Here is a 15,302-nt window from a genome sequence, read left to right as displayed (position 1 = left end):
GCTGAAGCAGTTTTGTGTGTGAGGGAAACTGCAGCTGTGGGCAGACCCATACTGGACTTCTGAGGACTTTTTTTTCCCCTATGGAAAGGGGGCCACGTAGAAGCAGAGAGAGACACTGGGCTGAGTTGATTTTTTCCCCCCCTTCTCCTAAGAAGCACGTGGTGTGGCGGGAAGAGCGAATGCAACTCCCCACTCCCATCTCCCTGTGCCTCAAGGCAAAGGGGGAGGGGGAAGGTGAAGAAACCGGGAACAAAAGCTGAGCCCAGGAAGAAGGGAGGGGTGAGGGGAAGGTGTTTTGACTTTTAAGATCTGGTTGTATCTCCCATTGTTCTACTCTGATGTTGGTAACAAATTAAAATTGTTTTCTTTTTTATTCCTTATGATGAGTCTGTCTTTTGTCTGTGACCTGTTTAAGTGGTGAGAAGCGCTCCCAGTCCTTATTTTGACTAGCCCTTTTTTTTGGGCATTGTGGTGTTCAGTTATGCACTGGGCCTAAACCACGACAGTACTAAAAAGAGAAAAATCATAAAATTCCTCCCCATATGCTAAAGCAAACATCTCCCAGTCCATATGTCATGTTCTGACTTGCAAGGATAGACAACACAGGGCCATAACTCTATCCCAGCAAACTGGTATTTCCTGCTATGACAGAATATGTCAAGTCTGCTGCATCTCCAGCAACTTGTTCAGGAATGGAGGGGACACCGTGTGTTAAGAGGTGACAAACCATTGGAGCACAAATAGGAAAGTGTGGGGATCAGAAATTTTGGGATCACTCTGCTACTGAGTACAGATAGGAATGCAATGGACTGAAACAGGTGATCCTTTAAGTAGCACATGATTTTGCACTTCATTTCATAGATACTAGAAGTAGAGAATATTAGTTCATTAGTCCTTGCTGCAAAACACGATTGCTTCTTGCAGAAGGTTTAAATGTTTTTAACTCCCTCAGGAGACAAACTGCCCAAACCAAGCAGAATTTATATTTGAGAATTCTGCCCCAAATTATTTTTTCCAATAGAAAGATGATTGCATTGTATCACTTGAAGAACTAATGCTCAAAGCACTTACTCATATGTGCTTTCTGAACAAGTGAAATAAATGCGTTTAGTCATACTTAATGCATAGAAATAGAGGTTTTGTATGCCTGGTTTAATTATAACCTTTCATAATTAAACCAAATCACTTCTTGGAGAAATGTGACAATGTGACAAGTGTATGACGTTGGATCATTAAGAGCACCTGTTCCATAATACCTGCTGCACCCTGAAGGCAACCCTTATTTATGGCAGAGAAGAGTGAGACTGGTGTGCAGTGGCACTTACTTTCTGTCCCAGTATCCCACGTGCTCTTCCTGATGGAGTCACAGTCAGAGCGACAGGGAGACACAGCAGGTAAGTTTGGAGCTACGCTGCACACCACCACCCCCCGCCTGGCCGTCAGAATTCGAGGGGACTCGGGATGAAACGTTGTCATCTCCTGGTGCTCCACGCCAAGACCATCTACTATCTTGTCCAAGTTGTTCCGTGAGTCGCTCTGGAAGCATGGGGTGTAGGCCATTGGCCTCACCGGGACCTGTGGAGGCCCAACCTCTTGGTATATATTTCTGCTGTCTCCACTATTCCTCATGTTCTTGAACTGGATGCCGTTACTCTTGTTGAGCAAGGCGGCAGTAGCTGGATCCTGTACAAGTGTGATGTTGTTGCGGGAATAGTTCTTCCTGAATACTTTCTTACGAAAGATGATGAAGAGGATGATCAACATGAATATGACAAACAAGACCACAGCTATTCCTATCAGCTCCTCCTTGCCGACATAGGAATGCCCAGCTTGTATATTGGGAACGACCACGGGGCGAAGACCACAGTATTGCCCCACATAGCCAGGGGTGCAGTTACACAGAAATGAACCAAATATGTTGACACAGGAGCCACCATTTTCACATTCTTCTCTCTCACACTCATTGATGTCTTCTTCACACCTTTAAAGAAGAAAAGAAGAGTTTGGAGTTTGAAGAACACTTAACAAACAGCCCAGCTTGTACATGATGACTTATTTTGTTGAAGTGGTACCATTACAATTAACACCTTGCTGGTTCTTGGCAAACGATCTTATTATTATCATATTATTTAATGATATTAAAATTTTTCTACAGCAATTCCATGACTTCTTCAGACAACAAAACGGAAACATCAAGAAGGAAATAATAGTTTAAAGCATTTGATAGGAAAAGGCTTCTTGACAATAATGAGGCTCACTGAATGTAATAGAGAATCTCAGATTTTTTAATGGGTGTTTTTGGACCATCCCATGGGATTCCATGCAAAATAGTATGAGGATTCAAAGTGAAAATAGTTGAGAAAAAATAACAGTAAAAAAATCAGAGGGTCCTTGATGAAAAGAAGAGGAGAATATACTGACTGTGTAAAATTATTTAGGGCTGGAGATAAAATCAGCTAATATTAGAGAAGCAGGGAAAAAAAAAGAACAAGAAGAGGTGATTAAAAAAAAAGCAGAACAAAAGTGCAAACAGCAGATAAACTAGACGAGAAAAAAGCATGTTGATGGGCAAGTCAGAGGATTTTCTGTTTTTACACCAAGTATATAATCAAGGCTGGGATTTTTAAAAATGAATGCAATAAATTAGGCTTTTATATCAGAGCTAAGGTGACTAAATAATTGATCCATCTTCAAAAAAACTATTACATAGCAGCTTTCACATGCTTTATGAGATTGCTCAAAAAGTACTAAAAAGAGAAAAATCATAAAACACTTACGTGTGCATATCTCAGTGAAAACTGTGGAGATAACATCCTGAAACAACAACTTAGAAGGCCAAGTTGTCACAAGCATTTCTGAACGCCTTGTGGATTTTTCAGCTGTCATTACCTTAGACTTGAAATAAGAGCTAAGTTTTGGGTTATTTTTTGCTAGGTGAATCATAGCTTTTGAGTACAAAATGCCTGATCAAAAACCCTACCATCACTGAATTGAAAAGTCCCGGCTGCCCACCTGGAGAGGGTCACTTACGTTACTCCCGTCAGGCCATTTTTACAGTTGCAGATGAAAGCATTGCCAATGGGATCGCAAGAGCCTCCGTTCCGGCAGGGATTTGGGAAGCAGGCTGTGATCTCTGACTCACAATTCCTTCCTGTAAACTGGGAGAGGCAACTGCACTGGTATCCTGGGAGGTGAAGGACATAGAGAAATAAATCAGAAGCTTACCACTCTACCAGTCTAGAAGCAAGGAGATCCATTTGGCTACTTTTCTCCAAAAAATATACTGTCCTGTGGGGGAAAAGGGGATGTTTATACTCATTCTGGTATGTCTGTGTGGTCCATACTGATGCCAGTTGAGAGTTTTTTTTTTCTGGCATCAATATTCTAGATCAAGGATGGATCTCTCATTATTTTTGAAATTACAGACCATGTTTGCTGATAGTGGCAGCCCACACTCCTTTAGGGGCTTCACTGAAGAACAAATACAAGGACAACACAGTATGGATGTGACAGCAGTAAAACACTTGATAGTGATACTTTCCACCTTCATAAAGCGCATCATCCAGGCATGAAATGTAAACTTCATAATACTAGCTGAACTGGCCAATGCCAGCCCTAATCAGAGCTGATTATGTGCAGTGTATGCTATTAAAAGACTGATCAATCACTGTCTGTAATACATCAGTCATAACTCTGCTCAAGTGGAAGGGGACCCTGTAGGGGATCAAAGTCCTACTTCTACGTTTCTTGCCAACAGAGGAGCAACATCAGAGTGAAAAACAGTTCTTAAACTCATCAGTTCACTCTGCCAAGCATCAAATGACAAATCTCTTTTTTGTCCTCTCCTTGTGATTTCATATAGCACAATGCTGTTAACAAAAACTTTATTTAAGGTCACAAAGAAATCCAGTGAGGAAGCGCATTTCTTTATGTTGTGAACTAGATATTGAAATCTGAGTGTTTTTTCACTTGAAAAGAGCTAGGAACATGTAGGTTGTGAAAGCCATGAGATGGCTAAAGCAGTCCCTGGGATGGAAAGACTCCTAGATTAGAGATGTTGAATTAGCAAACATTTCCTGGACATCTGTAAAGCACTTTAGCTGATTTTTTAAAAAACAACTTACACAGTCTAAATGCCCCAAGCAGATGTATAGGCAAGGTTCAAGCTCCAGTTACGGGGTTCACACACTTACTGAATATAGCATATTAAGCAACCAGAACAAGGAAACTTCCTGACATTAATAGTGCTAGAGTTAGAGCAGAAATGTCTGAATGCAACTCAGTTCAGTGTCAAAATTATTGGCGATCAAGCTGATGTATCTGAAAGAGCATCCCTCAGTGGTGAGCTTTTTAAACATATTTAAAAAAACTTTCTATATCTATACATATGAAAAAAACCCCCTGTATTTTAAAAGCCACTCTACTAGGAAACAAGGTGGGAATTTCCAGCACAGTTATGAGGAAAAGAATTTCATGGAAAGAATATGGGAAAGCTCAGTGGAGGCATGAGGCAAAAGCAATTCGGCATTAAGATTCTCACATCTTTTATGTGCTATCTGGTTCAATTCGCCTTGTTCAGTTACTCTGATTGAATTCTTTCATGAAGACAGGCTTTTGAGAACAAACTTGGAAGAAGACTTGCTGACGTATTCATTCAAGAGTCCAATCCTATTTAAATGAAGATAAATGAAAGAGATACTCAGATATCATGCTGTTTCGTTGTCCTGCTACAAGAAAGGAGATAGAAGCACTGCTGTGTTCAAGACTGCAGAGTTAAGAAGAGAAATGACTCGACTCTGGGGATTCCTGGAAAGTGTCTTTGGTCAGCATCAGCAAGACGGAATTATTATTTGGTGTTTTATACATATTTCACTCAGAAAATGCAAACAACTTTCTGGACCTGTAGAGATCTGGATCTGGGTCTGAAGAACTACAAATCTGTGACCGCAGCAGGCATTGCATTTTGATGCTATCCCTATGAAAGATTTATTGTTAGTTGGTAAAGTAGCTGATCTAGAAACACTGTAGGTAGAAATCTCAGCATGAATAAATAAGGCTGTTTCAGTTCTTCATTTTATGACTGAACAGTGACATCTATAGTTCAAAAATTTACAGCAATGTTTCATATATTTTTATGGTCTCAATGAGTTTAAGTGAAATGAAAATGTTCAAATATAAAACATTTTATTCATAAACAAATCTCTTGCCTTACATAACGGCAGAATAGATACGTTCTTATATTTGATATCCAATATTGTAAACCTATATAACTTTAAAGTGACTTTAAAAACTAACTTTCTGTACCTAAGTTACTAGTTGCCAATCATTTGTAAGACAAAGCCTTTGAATCAATTTCTTTTCACATCTTGTGTTTGTTTCAGCTGATTAAGTTCTGGGTTCTCACTCTGTAACATATTCTGTTGCATTTACTCACTACAGAAAACTTGAGAAATATTGATTTGGTAAAAAAAAATATCCTTTTACCACCAAGAATAAAAGGAACATGTATTTATTAATTATTATTGTTGCCTATTGTTTATCGTAAAGATGCACTAACTTCAATTAACATTTTATACTAAGAGGAGATTAAACTGAATGCTCCAGATGGCTCAGAGCTCTGTTGGGCAATGCATGACCAAGACCAGAATGAAAAGTCTGCTTCCAAAAGTCTACATTTTTGACTGAATTTGACTTAATGATGGTGGAACACAGTCAAATATTAGAAGACTAAAGTATTCAGCATAGATTCTAAGCCTAGGGATCAAAGTTCAAAATAAAAAAGGGCAATAAACCAAGACAGTATTAAATTACAATATTTCTCACTGACTTTTCCTCCTATTGGAAGCACTGCCATACACCTGCCAACTCTGAGCCACTGGCAAAAGACACCGGACTTTCCCGTGACACACATGCTCAGAGCTGCAAAGCATTCACCTGGGAGGCCTCCAACACAGCAAAGCATATGTTGAAATTCATGGAGTAAGGAAGTGAAGAGCTGATGGGATGGCTCAGTACACAGTGTATATCAACTTGGCCAGTGAACTTGCCAGACCTTTTATGCTTCTCCAAACCTCTCTGCAGAGGCTGTAATTTTGCCTGCTACTGCACATTGTAGCCACATGGCCTTGGACAAAGTGCAATCATAAAGAAAGTCATTTTGGTTAGGACTGCATCCTAGGTCTAATGAAGAGTTTTTATCACACTTTGAATTTAATATCCAGGTAATGTATCATGCATTTCTGCCCAACAATTTAGCACAAGATTAATAAGCAGACTTCCCATGTCTGAGGACAACAGAGCTGAAGAAAAGGCTAAGTGCCCTGTCCTTTAAGCACGGGATGAAAAAACCCTTTCAAGCAATGTAGGGCTTGCTCCTGTTCACAATGAAGGTACTGGAAGTCTTGGAAATTCATCAGCATTTAAGACCATACAGTTCATCTGGGTTCTCTCCAAGAGATATGAATATTTCATTTTGCACAGTGATGCTGGAAAATGTTGATCTGCATTCTCCAAGGCAGCAAATTCTGTGATATCACCACTGTATTTCTTCAGAGGGAACCAGTGGAAAAAGACAGAAAGTTCTAGTAAACACATCTGCAATGCTGCTGGGGTGGGACCACAACACCCTCAGGATGTGCCACAGCAGCCGGTACCAACAACTGATGTAAGAGCAGCAACAAGCTGTGAGCAACAATCTCACCCTTTTAGGCTCTCTCTGCATTAGCAAGCCCTGCAGAGCACCAACAGTGGGCCTGTGGGGCAAAACAGTTGGTGCTGAGGACCCAGCACCCTCAGTGCACACATTTCAGGGCTTTAGGACCACATTAGCTGCACTCCTGAGGCACATTTTTCAGCTCAGCACTGCCCAGAGGGAAGCCTGGTCCTGCCCTCTGAGAGACCTCACCTCCCCACAGCGGGAATTGAAGCACAGTGAGAGGGGATGATCAGAAGATTCAAGTCAAAGCTCATTCGTGATCTAAACCACTATGTAGACATAGCCTACTCCTGATTACACATAGTTTTGAGCTTTCTGGTTGTCTTATAAGGCTTCTCATGCTCCTTCACTAATCTGAGTCCTCCCTATGTAGCTGAGTCTCCCCCTCTCACTTTGAATCCAACAGCTTCTCTTCCTGCCTTGTTGACACATCCCTGACCAAAGGAAAAGGGATTTTTCAGCCCCGACCTTACCAAAGAGCAACATGCTGTAAGCAAGGACACTACACAGGCTTCCTGCCTATACCTATGTTTGCTTGGCACTTTAAATAAACAGAGACAGTGGCAAAAGGCAGGCATGGTGCCATCAGCAGATGGGATGCCATTATGCAGCGAAAGTCTCCATTGGTAGCATTGCCAGCCTCAGCATCTGAATGTCTGTCTATCCTCAGGTTTACTTGGCTTTATAAAAGAGGATGCTCCAACTGCCAATTCTTTTTTTGAACATGTGTATTCTCCTGTTTCTATCTATCACGTGCAAGAGGATCTGGTTTTTATCTGTTATGTTGTTTGGCTTTTGCATTTGATCCCCCCATGTAGTTTCTTTCCCTGCTGTAGAGCTGGACCTGACAAACTCCATGTCCAGAAACAGGCCTGCCCTTGGCCCTGCTCACATGGTGTTTCATGGCAAGTTAACTGATGAGAAGATCTGAAGGTGAAGAGGACCTCTCCCAGCATTTATATTTTGGTATGTTTATAGACATACCAGGCCACCTTCAAGAATTCTGTGTTCTTCGACCATACATATTCCTGCCACTTTTGGTTTAACCTATTTGTCCTCAGACAGATGATTGCCTCTTGTTACTAGTAGGTATGAAAATGAACCTCAGTCTTTGTTAAACTGGTGCTTTCTATGAAAGGATTGGTGTGTATGTGCTTTGAAAATGGGAATTTAAATCCAGATGCCTACAGGCATAACTATAAAAAAGAGTAAAACCCGCAAAATTTCTAAAAAGCTTTTAAAAAATTAACTGATATGCATTTGGTATGCTCACATTACAGCATACTAGTTTGTCTGTGTGTGAGAAAAAGCAAGATCAAGAACATAAGTAAGACCAGGTCAGTTCATGACTATGGTATTAATATACCCACTTTTCCCTGATGTCAGTCTCATGAGCTACTTAATCCCCCAAAACACCTGTGCGTTAATGTTGCCAACATGCTCTAAAACATGTATTAAAACCATCACCTAGGTACCAGATTACATTTTTCCCTCCCATTGGATTTTAACTTTGTTCTTAAAAAAAAGGAAAAAAAAAAAGAAAAAATGAGGAAAGGGGAAAGCAATGACTTTCTGTCCTCACACTCTGCCCACAGTCCTTGACTCAGAAGATATTTCTGCTCAAATGCTTCATGTTCAAATAAAATTGCCTACTCATATAAGACATTTATTTCAATCAAAGCCAGATGTATATAGGACTGATCAAATTAAAAGGAAGTAACTATACTTATAATTGCAGGCTTTACAAGCACGAGGTTTCTCTCTGTGGTTGAAAAGCTTGGCGCCGTGTTCAGATTTGATTACAGTAAAGCTTTCTATTGCTGTGATTGCTCATGTTATTCATGCAGATAAACATACACTTACTATTGGCAGACCTAGTAAAGCCACTCTATTATTAAGGTTGTGTGACATTTCCCATTTTAAGACCTCATATTCACCAGCTTATAGCTTAACCACACTTTAAACACTTGGTTGAAGTTTCTTGGGAAATTTCAGTCGAAAGAGCCAAGCTGTTTCTCAAAGTCATGTTGTTTGTCAGGTTTCAAAACGCTAACAACTTTCTTTAAAAATAGCCTTACTGACCCGTACTTATGGGTAGGGACTGAAAAGTCTGGAGGAGTGTGGCCTGTATTTCAGGGCTGTGGTTTCCAATGTCTCCAAGAAAATTGTCCTAAAGCCATATAAAGCAGAAGTCTCTTTCTGCTAGGCATCTCCTGAGCTGTCAGACCTGGTGAATGCTCTTTCCCCTTTTGCAGCCCTTTTTAAGGGATCCCTGAACATTGCAGTTCCCTCTTTTTAACTGCTGACAACGCTGGGCAAACACTGTGGCCACGGGATCTGTGGGAACACACAATTGCAAGCAGAGATTCATGTACTGGCTGCTCTCTGCTGCCCTACATACCAGAGTTTGAAAGCAGAGAGGTTTCTCTGTACTTTCAGAGATGTCATGAAGCACCTGGGCTATCTATGTCACCATCCCTGGAGGTGTTCAAAAAAACGTGCAGATGTGGCACTTCAGGACCCAGTTCAGTGGGCATGGTGGTGGTGGGTTCACGGTTGGACTTGATGATCTTATGATTAATGATTCTATGATTTCTGCTGCAGGCTAAGATTCCCATTTTGTCCACCTGTTCAATATGCAGAGAGGTCAGATAGAAAGAGCCAGCGTGGGCCAGCTAGCCCTGTGCCGACCCTCCCATCAGTCCCGAGCTCTGTGTAGCCCACGCACGGCACTGCCCTCGAGCCACGCACTTTGAAGTTACTGTGAATTCACCCATAGGAACCCTAAGTGAAGCAGTGTGGACACACTCCCAGTGCACACAAAGCATTGCTTCAGCAATTCCCAAGCCGGGGCCATGATATTACTCGATTCCCATAACCGCAGGCTGAAGTGGAAGGTAATAAGAGGCAGCTTGTTATTAATGGTGAACAGGGCAGCAGGCATTTCTATTGAAAAGAAGATCTCACAACATGAATACTACTATGGAGGTTTGTGTTTCAGATGATCAATTTATGCAAATTACATGTAAATTAGACATGGCCTCTCTGATTCCTGGCATGTAGCCAGCAACCCTTTCATGTTATAATGTTGGGTAACCTTCGCTTGACTGTTTCCTTTTAAATTTAGCTATAAATCTGAGCTTTTTTCCCCTCTCTCTTAATTTCCTTGTAAAGCACAGCAGGGTTTTTTGTAAGAAAAAGGATGTTAACAGTATATGAAATCTGCTCTGTAAAATTAAAATCAGAGAATTTATTTATTAAAACAAATCCTATCATTATGTAAAATACTCTCTGTTTAGGAAACGGAACGTTATTCGCCAGAAACTTTAACAGGAGGATAACATCATAGAAAACATTAGTCAAGAGATCCTCATGCTACTGAATGCCTTGGGATGGGCAAAAGGACCTTTGCACGGTATATTTTTGAATGCCTCCCTGCCACTAAAAAAGAAAAAAGCTGCCGTTTTCTTTCCTAAGATAAAAAATGAAGAGTTATTACATATTTTTTCTATTTTAAATGAAAGTCAGCTGCTAACATCTATGTCAGTGAATACAACGTCTCGTGATTCTTAAATGCCCATTGTAATTTGTGGCTCCACAACTAGCATTTGCAATGCTGTTGGGCTCTCTGCTCTATGGAATTTAATTATGTGGCCTTTATGCATATGGAGGACACTAACAACAGAATTGCTTGGCTTGCTGGAAACAAAAATCCCATGCCTTCTCCTTGTGGGCTGGGCTGCAGAACCACTGACGTGCAGTCAGGGCCCATTGCGCTGGAATTATGGCTTTATAACAATCCTTTATTTACATACACTGCTGAGGCAGTAAAAACAGCAAACAGATTTTTAACGGCAGGCAGCCGAAACATCCCCGCAGGGCACGTGCCCCTTGCCGAGGCAGGAACGCAGGCAAGTTAAATCAGTTCTGTGACTGCCTTCCAGCAGCAAATTACGTTGACATGAAAATGGTGCATGCCATTCCAGTAATAAAATGGGTCCAGTCTTCAGCACCGCCTGTTTTTTCCGCACCCCGCATCTCCCCTCAGTTTGAATTGGCATGCACATGGTGCTGGGAAAAAAAGAATTACTGTAAAGCGTTTTGTTAGAAAGGTTTCAATTTACTCATCACAAGATTGCTGAGCAATACTGTAAATAGACTCAAAATCAATAGAAGGAGCTGTTCTCATGCTTCCAAGGATGCTAGCTTGGTGAATGGTTAATCTCATTTATTAAGTATGGAGTCTAAATTAGAGCCATGTTATGTCCATGTACATATTACAGTCGTATTTCCTAGGGTATTAAATAATCTTGCTTAGCAACTCTTTCAGTGGCTGCAGCATCCATCTGCCTCAGAATGATTTTCTTTTGCCCTTGTTGTGTAGCTCTCCTTTTCCTTCCTTCCCTTAGTAAGTGAAGACCCTTAACAACACACACAAACAGCAAAATCTGTCCTCCTGCCACATATCACGTCCTGGCGTACCAATGCTGCACTCCATCCCTCCCAACTGTCCTCCCATCCTCTTTCACCAACAGCAAAGCCGAGAGCATCCATGACACACCCTTTGCCCTAGCATGGGAGTAGAGGTGGCTGAATCAAAGCCAAGCATCCAGAGGAGATGCCAGCTGAGATATCCCAGCACCAGAAAATTCACATTGCCAGGGCTTACTCTACAAGAGCAGGGTTATCCAAATGAGAAATTTCTGTCTGACAAGTCAGTTTTGATCAGATCTCATTAGATTTCAGCCTTGAAAACTAAACTGTTCTAAAGTTTAGGAAGTTCCTAAAGTTTAGAAAAATCTACTTAGGAGAGAGTGATCAGCAAGGAAATATGAGAACAAGGCTTAAAACAAAGAAAAACAGAAATAACAATTATGAATTCAAGGGAACTTCATAGACACATTGAAGTAGAGAGCCCTGGGACAGTGGTTAAATGCTCCATAAAAAAAGAGTTTAGTGGGAACTTCCTTAGGGAACCATGACCAAAACCACTGACAATAAGTGGATGGAAAGCCCTGAACTTGCAAAATACCTCTTTGTTGAGCATCCTCCTGTTCAGAGGAAGTTTTAGTCTGCCAGAAAAGGTGAGAAATGCTGCCTGATAATACAGTATGGGGAACTGGAAGGAAAAAACCATACACTGCACAAGGAGAACAGCCCTAGAGAAAAGGCTCTTTTGTTTATGCCATTTGCTTTTTTCCTGCTAAGATGCTGACTGTTCTTATGGTCTGGTAACTTGTGTGCTACATTACTGGGTAGTAAGTCGCTGGCACCAAATCACACAAACCACCATATAACCACTGGATAGGAAACTCTAACACGAGCACAGTTTAAATCAATGCCCTATAAACTTTGGATAATATTACTTAGACCTTGAAGCACTCAGGCTTCTAAGGAAAATGCACTTCTGGGGAGTTTATAATGGGGCAGGCTCACTATTTTCCATGCAGACATGTAATCAAATTACTCATTCACAAAAAGACCAAGGTGTTTGTGGACAGCTCAGTAATTATTTGTGACAGCTTCAGAAACAGAGAAAGGCAACAGTGCCGTTGCATCTGTGATGGACGTCTGAAATCACCATCTCTGTGTACAGCCATCGATGCTGTAAATGGATCCTGAAAAAATCCAGCTGAGCATTACAGTAATTTTAATTCTATTGGTTTCTATAGAAATACGTTTATCCTAACAGCCAATAAATCAATTTCCTCCTGGAACACTAATGCAACGAGAAGGGGAACAATTTCACCGTTATTTATAGACCAAACAGCTTTTACACAATTTGCAATACCTATCAGAGTTTTATAGAGTTCATGAGCTTCTTCAAGCATGTTGCTGCACAAAACCATCTTTGGCAATAAATTGTAAAGGAAAATAGGGAGGGGAGAACCCATAAAGTAATGCAAAATATTTACCACCAGATGGCACGCTGGTACAGGTGCCGCCGTTCTGGCAGGGCTGCCTCTCGCAGGCATCCGGGTAGAGCACGCAGCCAAGCTTTAATTCAGTCAGGCCAACCACTTCTGCAAAGCTGCTGCGCTTGTTTTGGAGCGGCAGCTCGTTGTTATTTAGGACAACTGAATCCAGGCAGCCCTGAAAGCCACTCAAGACCTGCGTTGTCCTTTTGTCGGTCAGGCTGCGGACATTGTCCACTTGGACCTGGGCGCCGAAGTAGACGGAGCTATCCGTGCTGAGGGTCTGGAAGTAGAGGGGGGCTTTGCGGCGCTCTACATAGCTGTCGTCCAGGGACAGGCTCGTGAAATTGCGATTCAGCTCCAGGAAGACCGAATGCCAGCTTCCATCATTGACGGTCCTGCCAGAAATTCCCAGGATTCCCGGGCCACTTCCGCAGTCCAGCTGGAACCAGAGTTTGCCATCGACAATCTGTGGGATAAAAACAGAAATCAAAGCGCTTCAGGCACTCAGCCGTCTCGTAATACGCTCTCATGAAGAATCTGGAAACACAAGAGGACTTCCACACAGTGTTAAAGCTGCCCTCCTACCCGACACTAAAATAGCAAAAAGCTATGCCTTTACCATCAGCAAAAAAATAAGGTGATGCATTTCAGCCTACTTAGAATTTACCCAAAGTCAGTTACTGTAGGTAAATGGAAATAATAGAAAAAATACAGATGCAGAACTCCAGTGAAGACTGGTATAACAGTATGTGTCACTGAACAGGGCATGGGCCAGAGGACCCATGTTCTGCTCTGGGCTCTGCTGCTAAGCAGTCGTGTCTCTCTGAGCAAGTCCCACCACCCGAGTGCTGCAATTCTGCTTCCCATGGCTGATGCTACTAAAAGGACAGCCAGGGCAAGGGACCACCTCTGGGTGTTGGAGAGAGGCTTGTGGCAAAGCCAATGACCACTGCTTTCAGCTGGGGATGTTAGGTGCGGTGCTCATGCACAAATCCTCTGCCTCTGTAACCTTTTGGGGCATCTCAGCGAGGTGCGGATTTGTCCCTAAATGTTGTAAGTTCATTTTCTCTCAGTACAACAGTAAGATTCTGGTTGACCAAGTGTCAGTCATTTTCCAAGGATGCTACGCTACCTACTCTGTGTATAGCTCACAGATGACATAAGATGGCTCTTACTTTTCTTTCTTTCCTCATATTTATGCTGGGTTCATTGCTTTAGAGGGATTGTTACGATTTCTTACTCTCCCTCCTTTCCCTCACCCATCTGAAGTCCTCATAAAGGAAAAATCTGTGCTAGCCTGCTGGGACAAGCAAATTGCAGAATGAGGGAATAGGTATGAAGTGCTGCTTTCCTGATTAGCAGTTTACCCAAAGATTTTAGGTTTCTCTAACAGATGGCAGATACATTTAAAATGGCTGACAAGGCTGGAAATAATTTCTTATGACACATTAATTGGATTCAAGCTCTCTGAAAGCTTCTGCAATTATTTTACCTTTATGTCATGCTCTGGGAAGTATTTATTTCTGCAAACCCTATCTCAAGACAGTTCTGTCCCATTATTTATCCCCCTGAAAAGTTCAAGCACTGTATCCTTTTTCATCCTTTCCTGCAGCACACATTGTACTCTCACTGGTAACACAACCCTACTGCTCTCCTCCAGCAGAGCAGAGCTGCCATAGCTGTCAATGCAAGAACCCCCCAGAGCTTTGGTGGCCCATGAAACTGGTATGGCTAAAGCAGATGTAATGCTACCCTGTGTCCATCTGTCTTTGGCCATTTTTAACCATTTCTGGCAAGAAAGCTCATTTAGAACTGGGTTAGATAGAGACATCCTTTCGCATGTGTCTGAACCAGTGCTCTAACTTATCTCTGCCAGCCTCTCTGATGTGGCTTAAAGGTAGATGGGACACTCTGCTAACATACAGGAGCAGCCTGTGCTGTTGGTCAGCATTTTACTGTCCTTGGAAGTTCACAAAACTACCTGGAGAAAAGCTAAAGGTAAGTCTTGAGTTCTGATGATCTCTGGTCTTCCTTCTCTTTTCCAGACCCCAGTCTCTTGACCTGCTGAATTTGAACTGGGCTGTAACCCAAGTCATACCAGGCAGCTGGGGTGTAAACCACACCACTCCACCGCTCCTCGATCACTTGGATAGGGTGGACACAGAGATGCTAAGCATGTGACAAGCTCCCTGTAAATGCCAGCTGCCTACTTACTCTGCATGGCATGAGGAGTGTAGAGAGATACACACATAGAAGGAGCCACAAGAGTAGGAATTAGCCCCTCCTAGGCAGCTGGCTCTTTTGAATGTAATGAAACTGAGAAGAAATGAGACCTATAATTGTAATACAACATGCTTGAGGGATGGATGTTGCTTAGTACTCCTAAGCTTAATCTAAAAAGGCTAATGGATATATAGAAAAGTTAATCTCGAAAATTTTTCATTTAAAAATATTTTCTTCCAGGACTCAAAACTCATCTGTAAACTATTTCTGAAGATTGAAATTGGGCCTATTAATGTATCTGCTCAGGAGGAATCTCAGTAAACAAGATGCCCTGATAAACTGAGCTGGTTTCTCTCCAGAGATGGAGCAATAGTTTCTTTTATCCCTGTGCAGCAAAATAGTCCGCAAACCTAGAAGGTGCTGCTGAGAAAGTGTGGTCTGGCTCA

At 41.8% G+C, this 15,302-nt stretch overlaps 1 protein-coding gene across 1 annotated transcript in view; it reads right to left on the bottom strand.

Annotated features, from left to right (window-relative positions):
• LOC104540724 (protocadherin Fat 3-like) overlaps positions 1 to 15,302 on the bottom strand; it is a gene marked incomplete at its 5' end in the record, with an annotated part of 64,550 nt that overhangs the window by 10,020 nt on the left and 39,228 nt on the right. The window contains 3 exons of the mRNA XM_010184590.1: positions 1,326 to 1,981; positions 3,031 to 3,184; positions 12,631 to 13,099. Coding sequence (XP_010182892.1) covers positions 1,326 to 1,981; positions 3,031 to 3,184; positions 12,631 to 13,099 — 1,279 coding nt within the window. The remainder of the gene's footprint in view (positions 1 to 1,325; positions 1,982 to 3,030; positions 3,185 to 12,630; positions 13,100 to 15,302) is intronic.

The sequence above is a fragment of the Mesitornis unicolor genome, unplaced genomic scaffold (genome assembly GCF_000695765.1).
Source record: "Mesitornis unicolor isolate BGI_N332 unplaced genomic scaffold, ASM69576v1 scaffold5725, whole genome shotgun sequence".
In the NCBI taxonomy this organism is placed as follows: Eukaryota; Metazoa; Chordata; class Aves; order Mesitornithiformes; family Mesitornithidae; genus Mesitornis; species Mesitornis unicolor.
The sequence above is the reverse complement of the archived record's forward strand: the minus strand, read 5'-3'. Positions and strand labels throughout refer to the sequence as shown.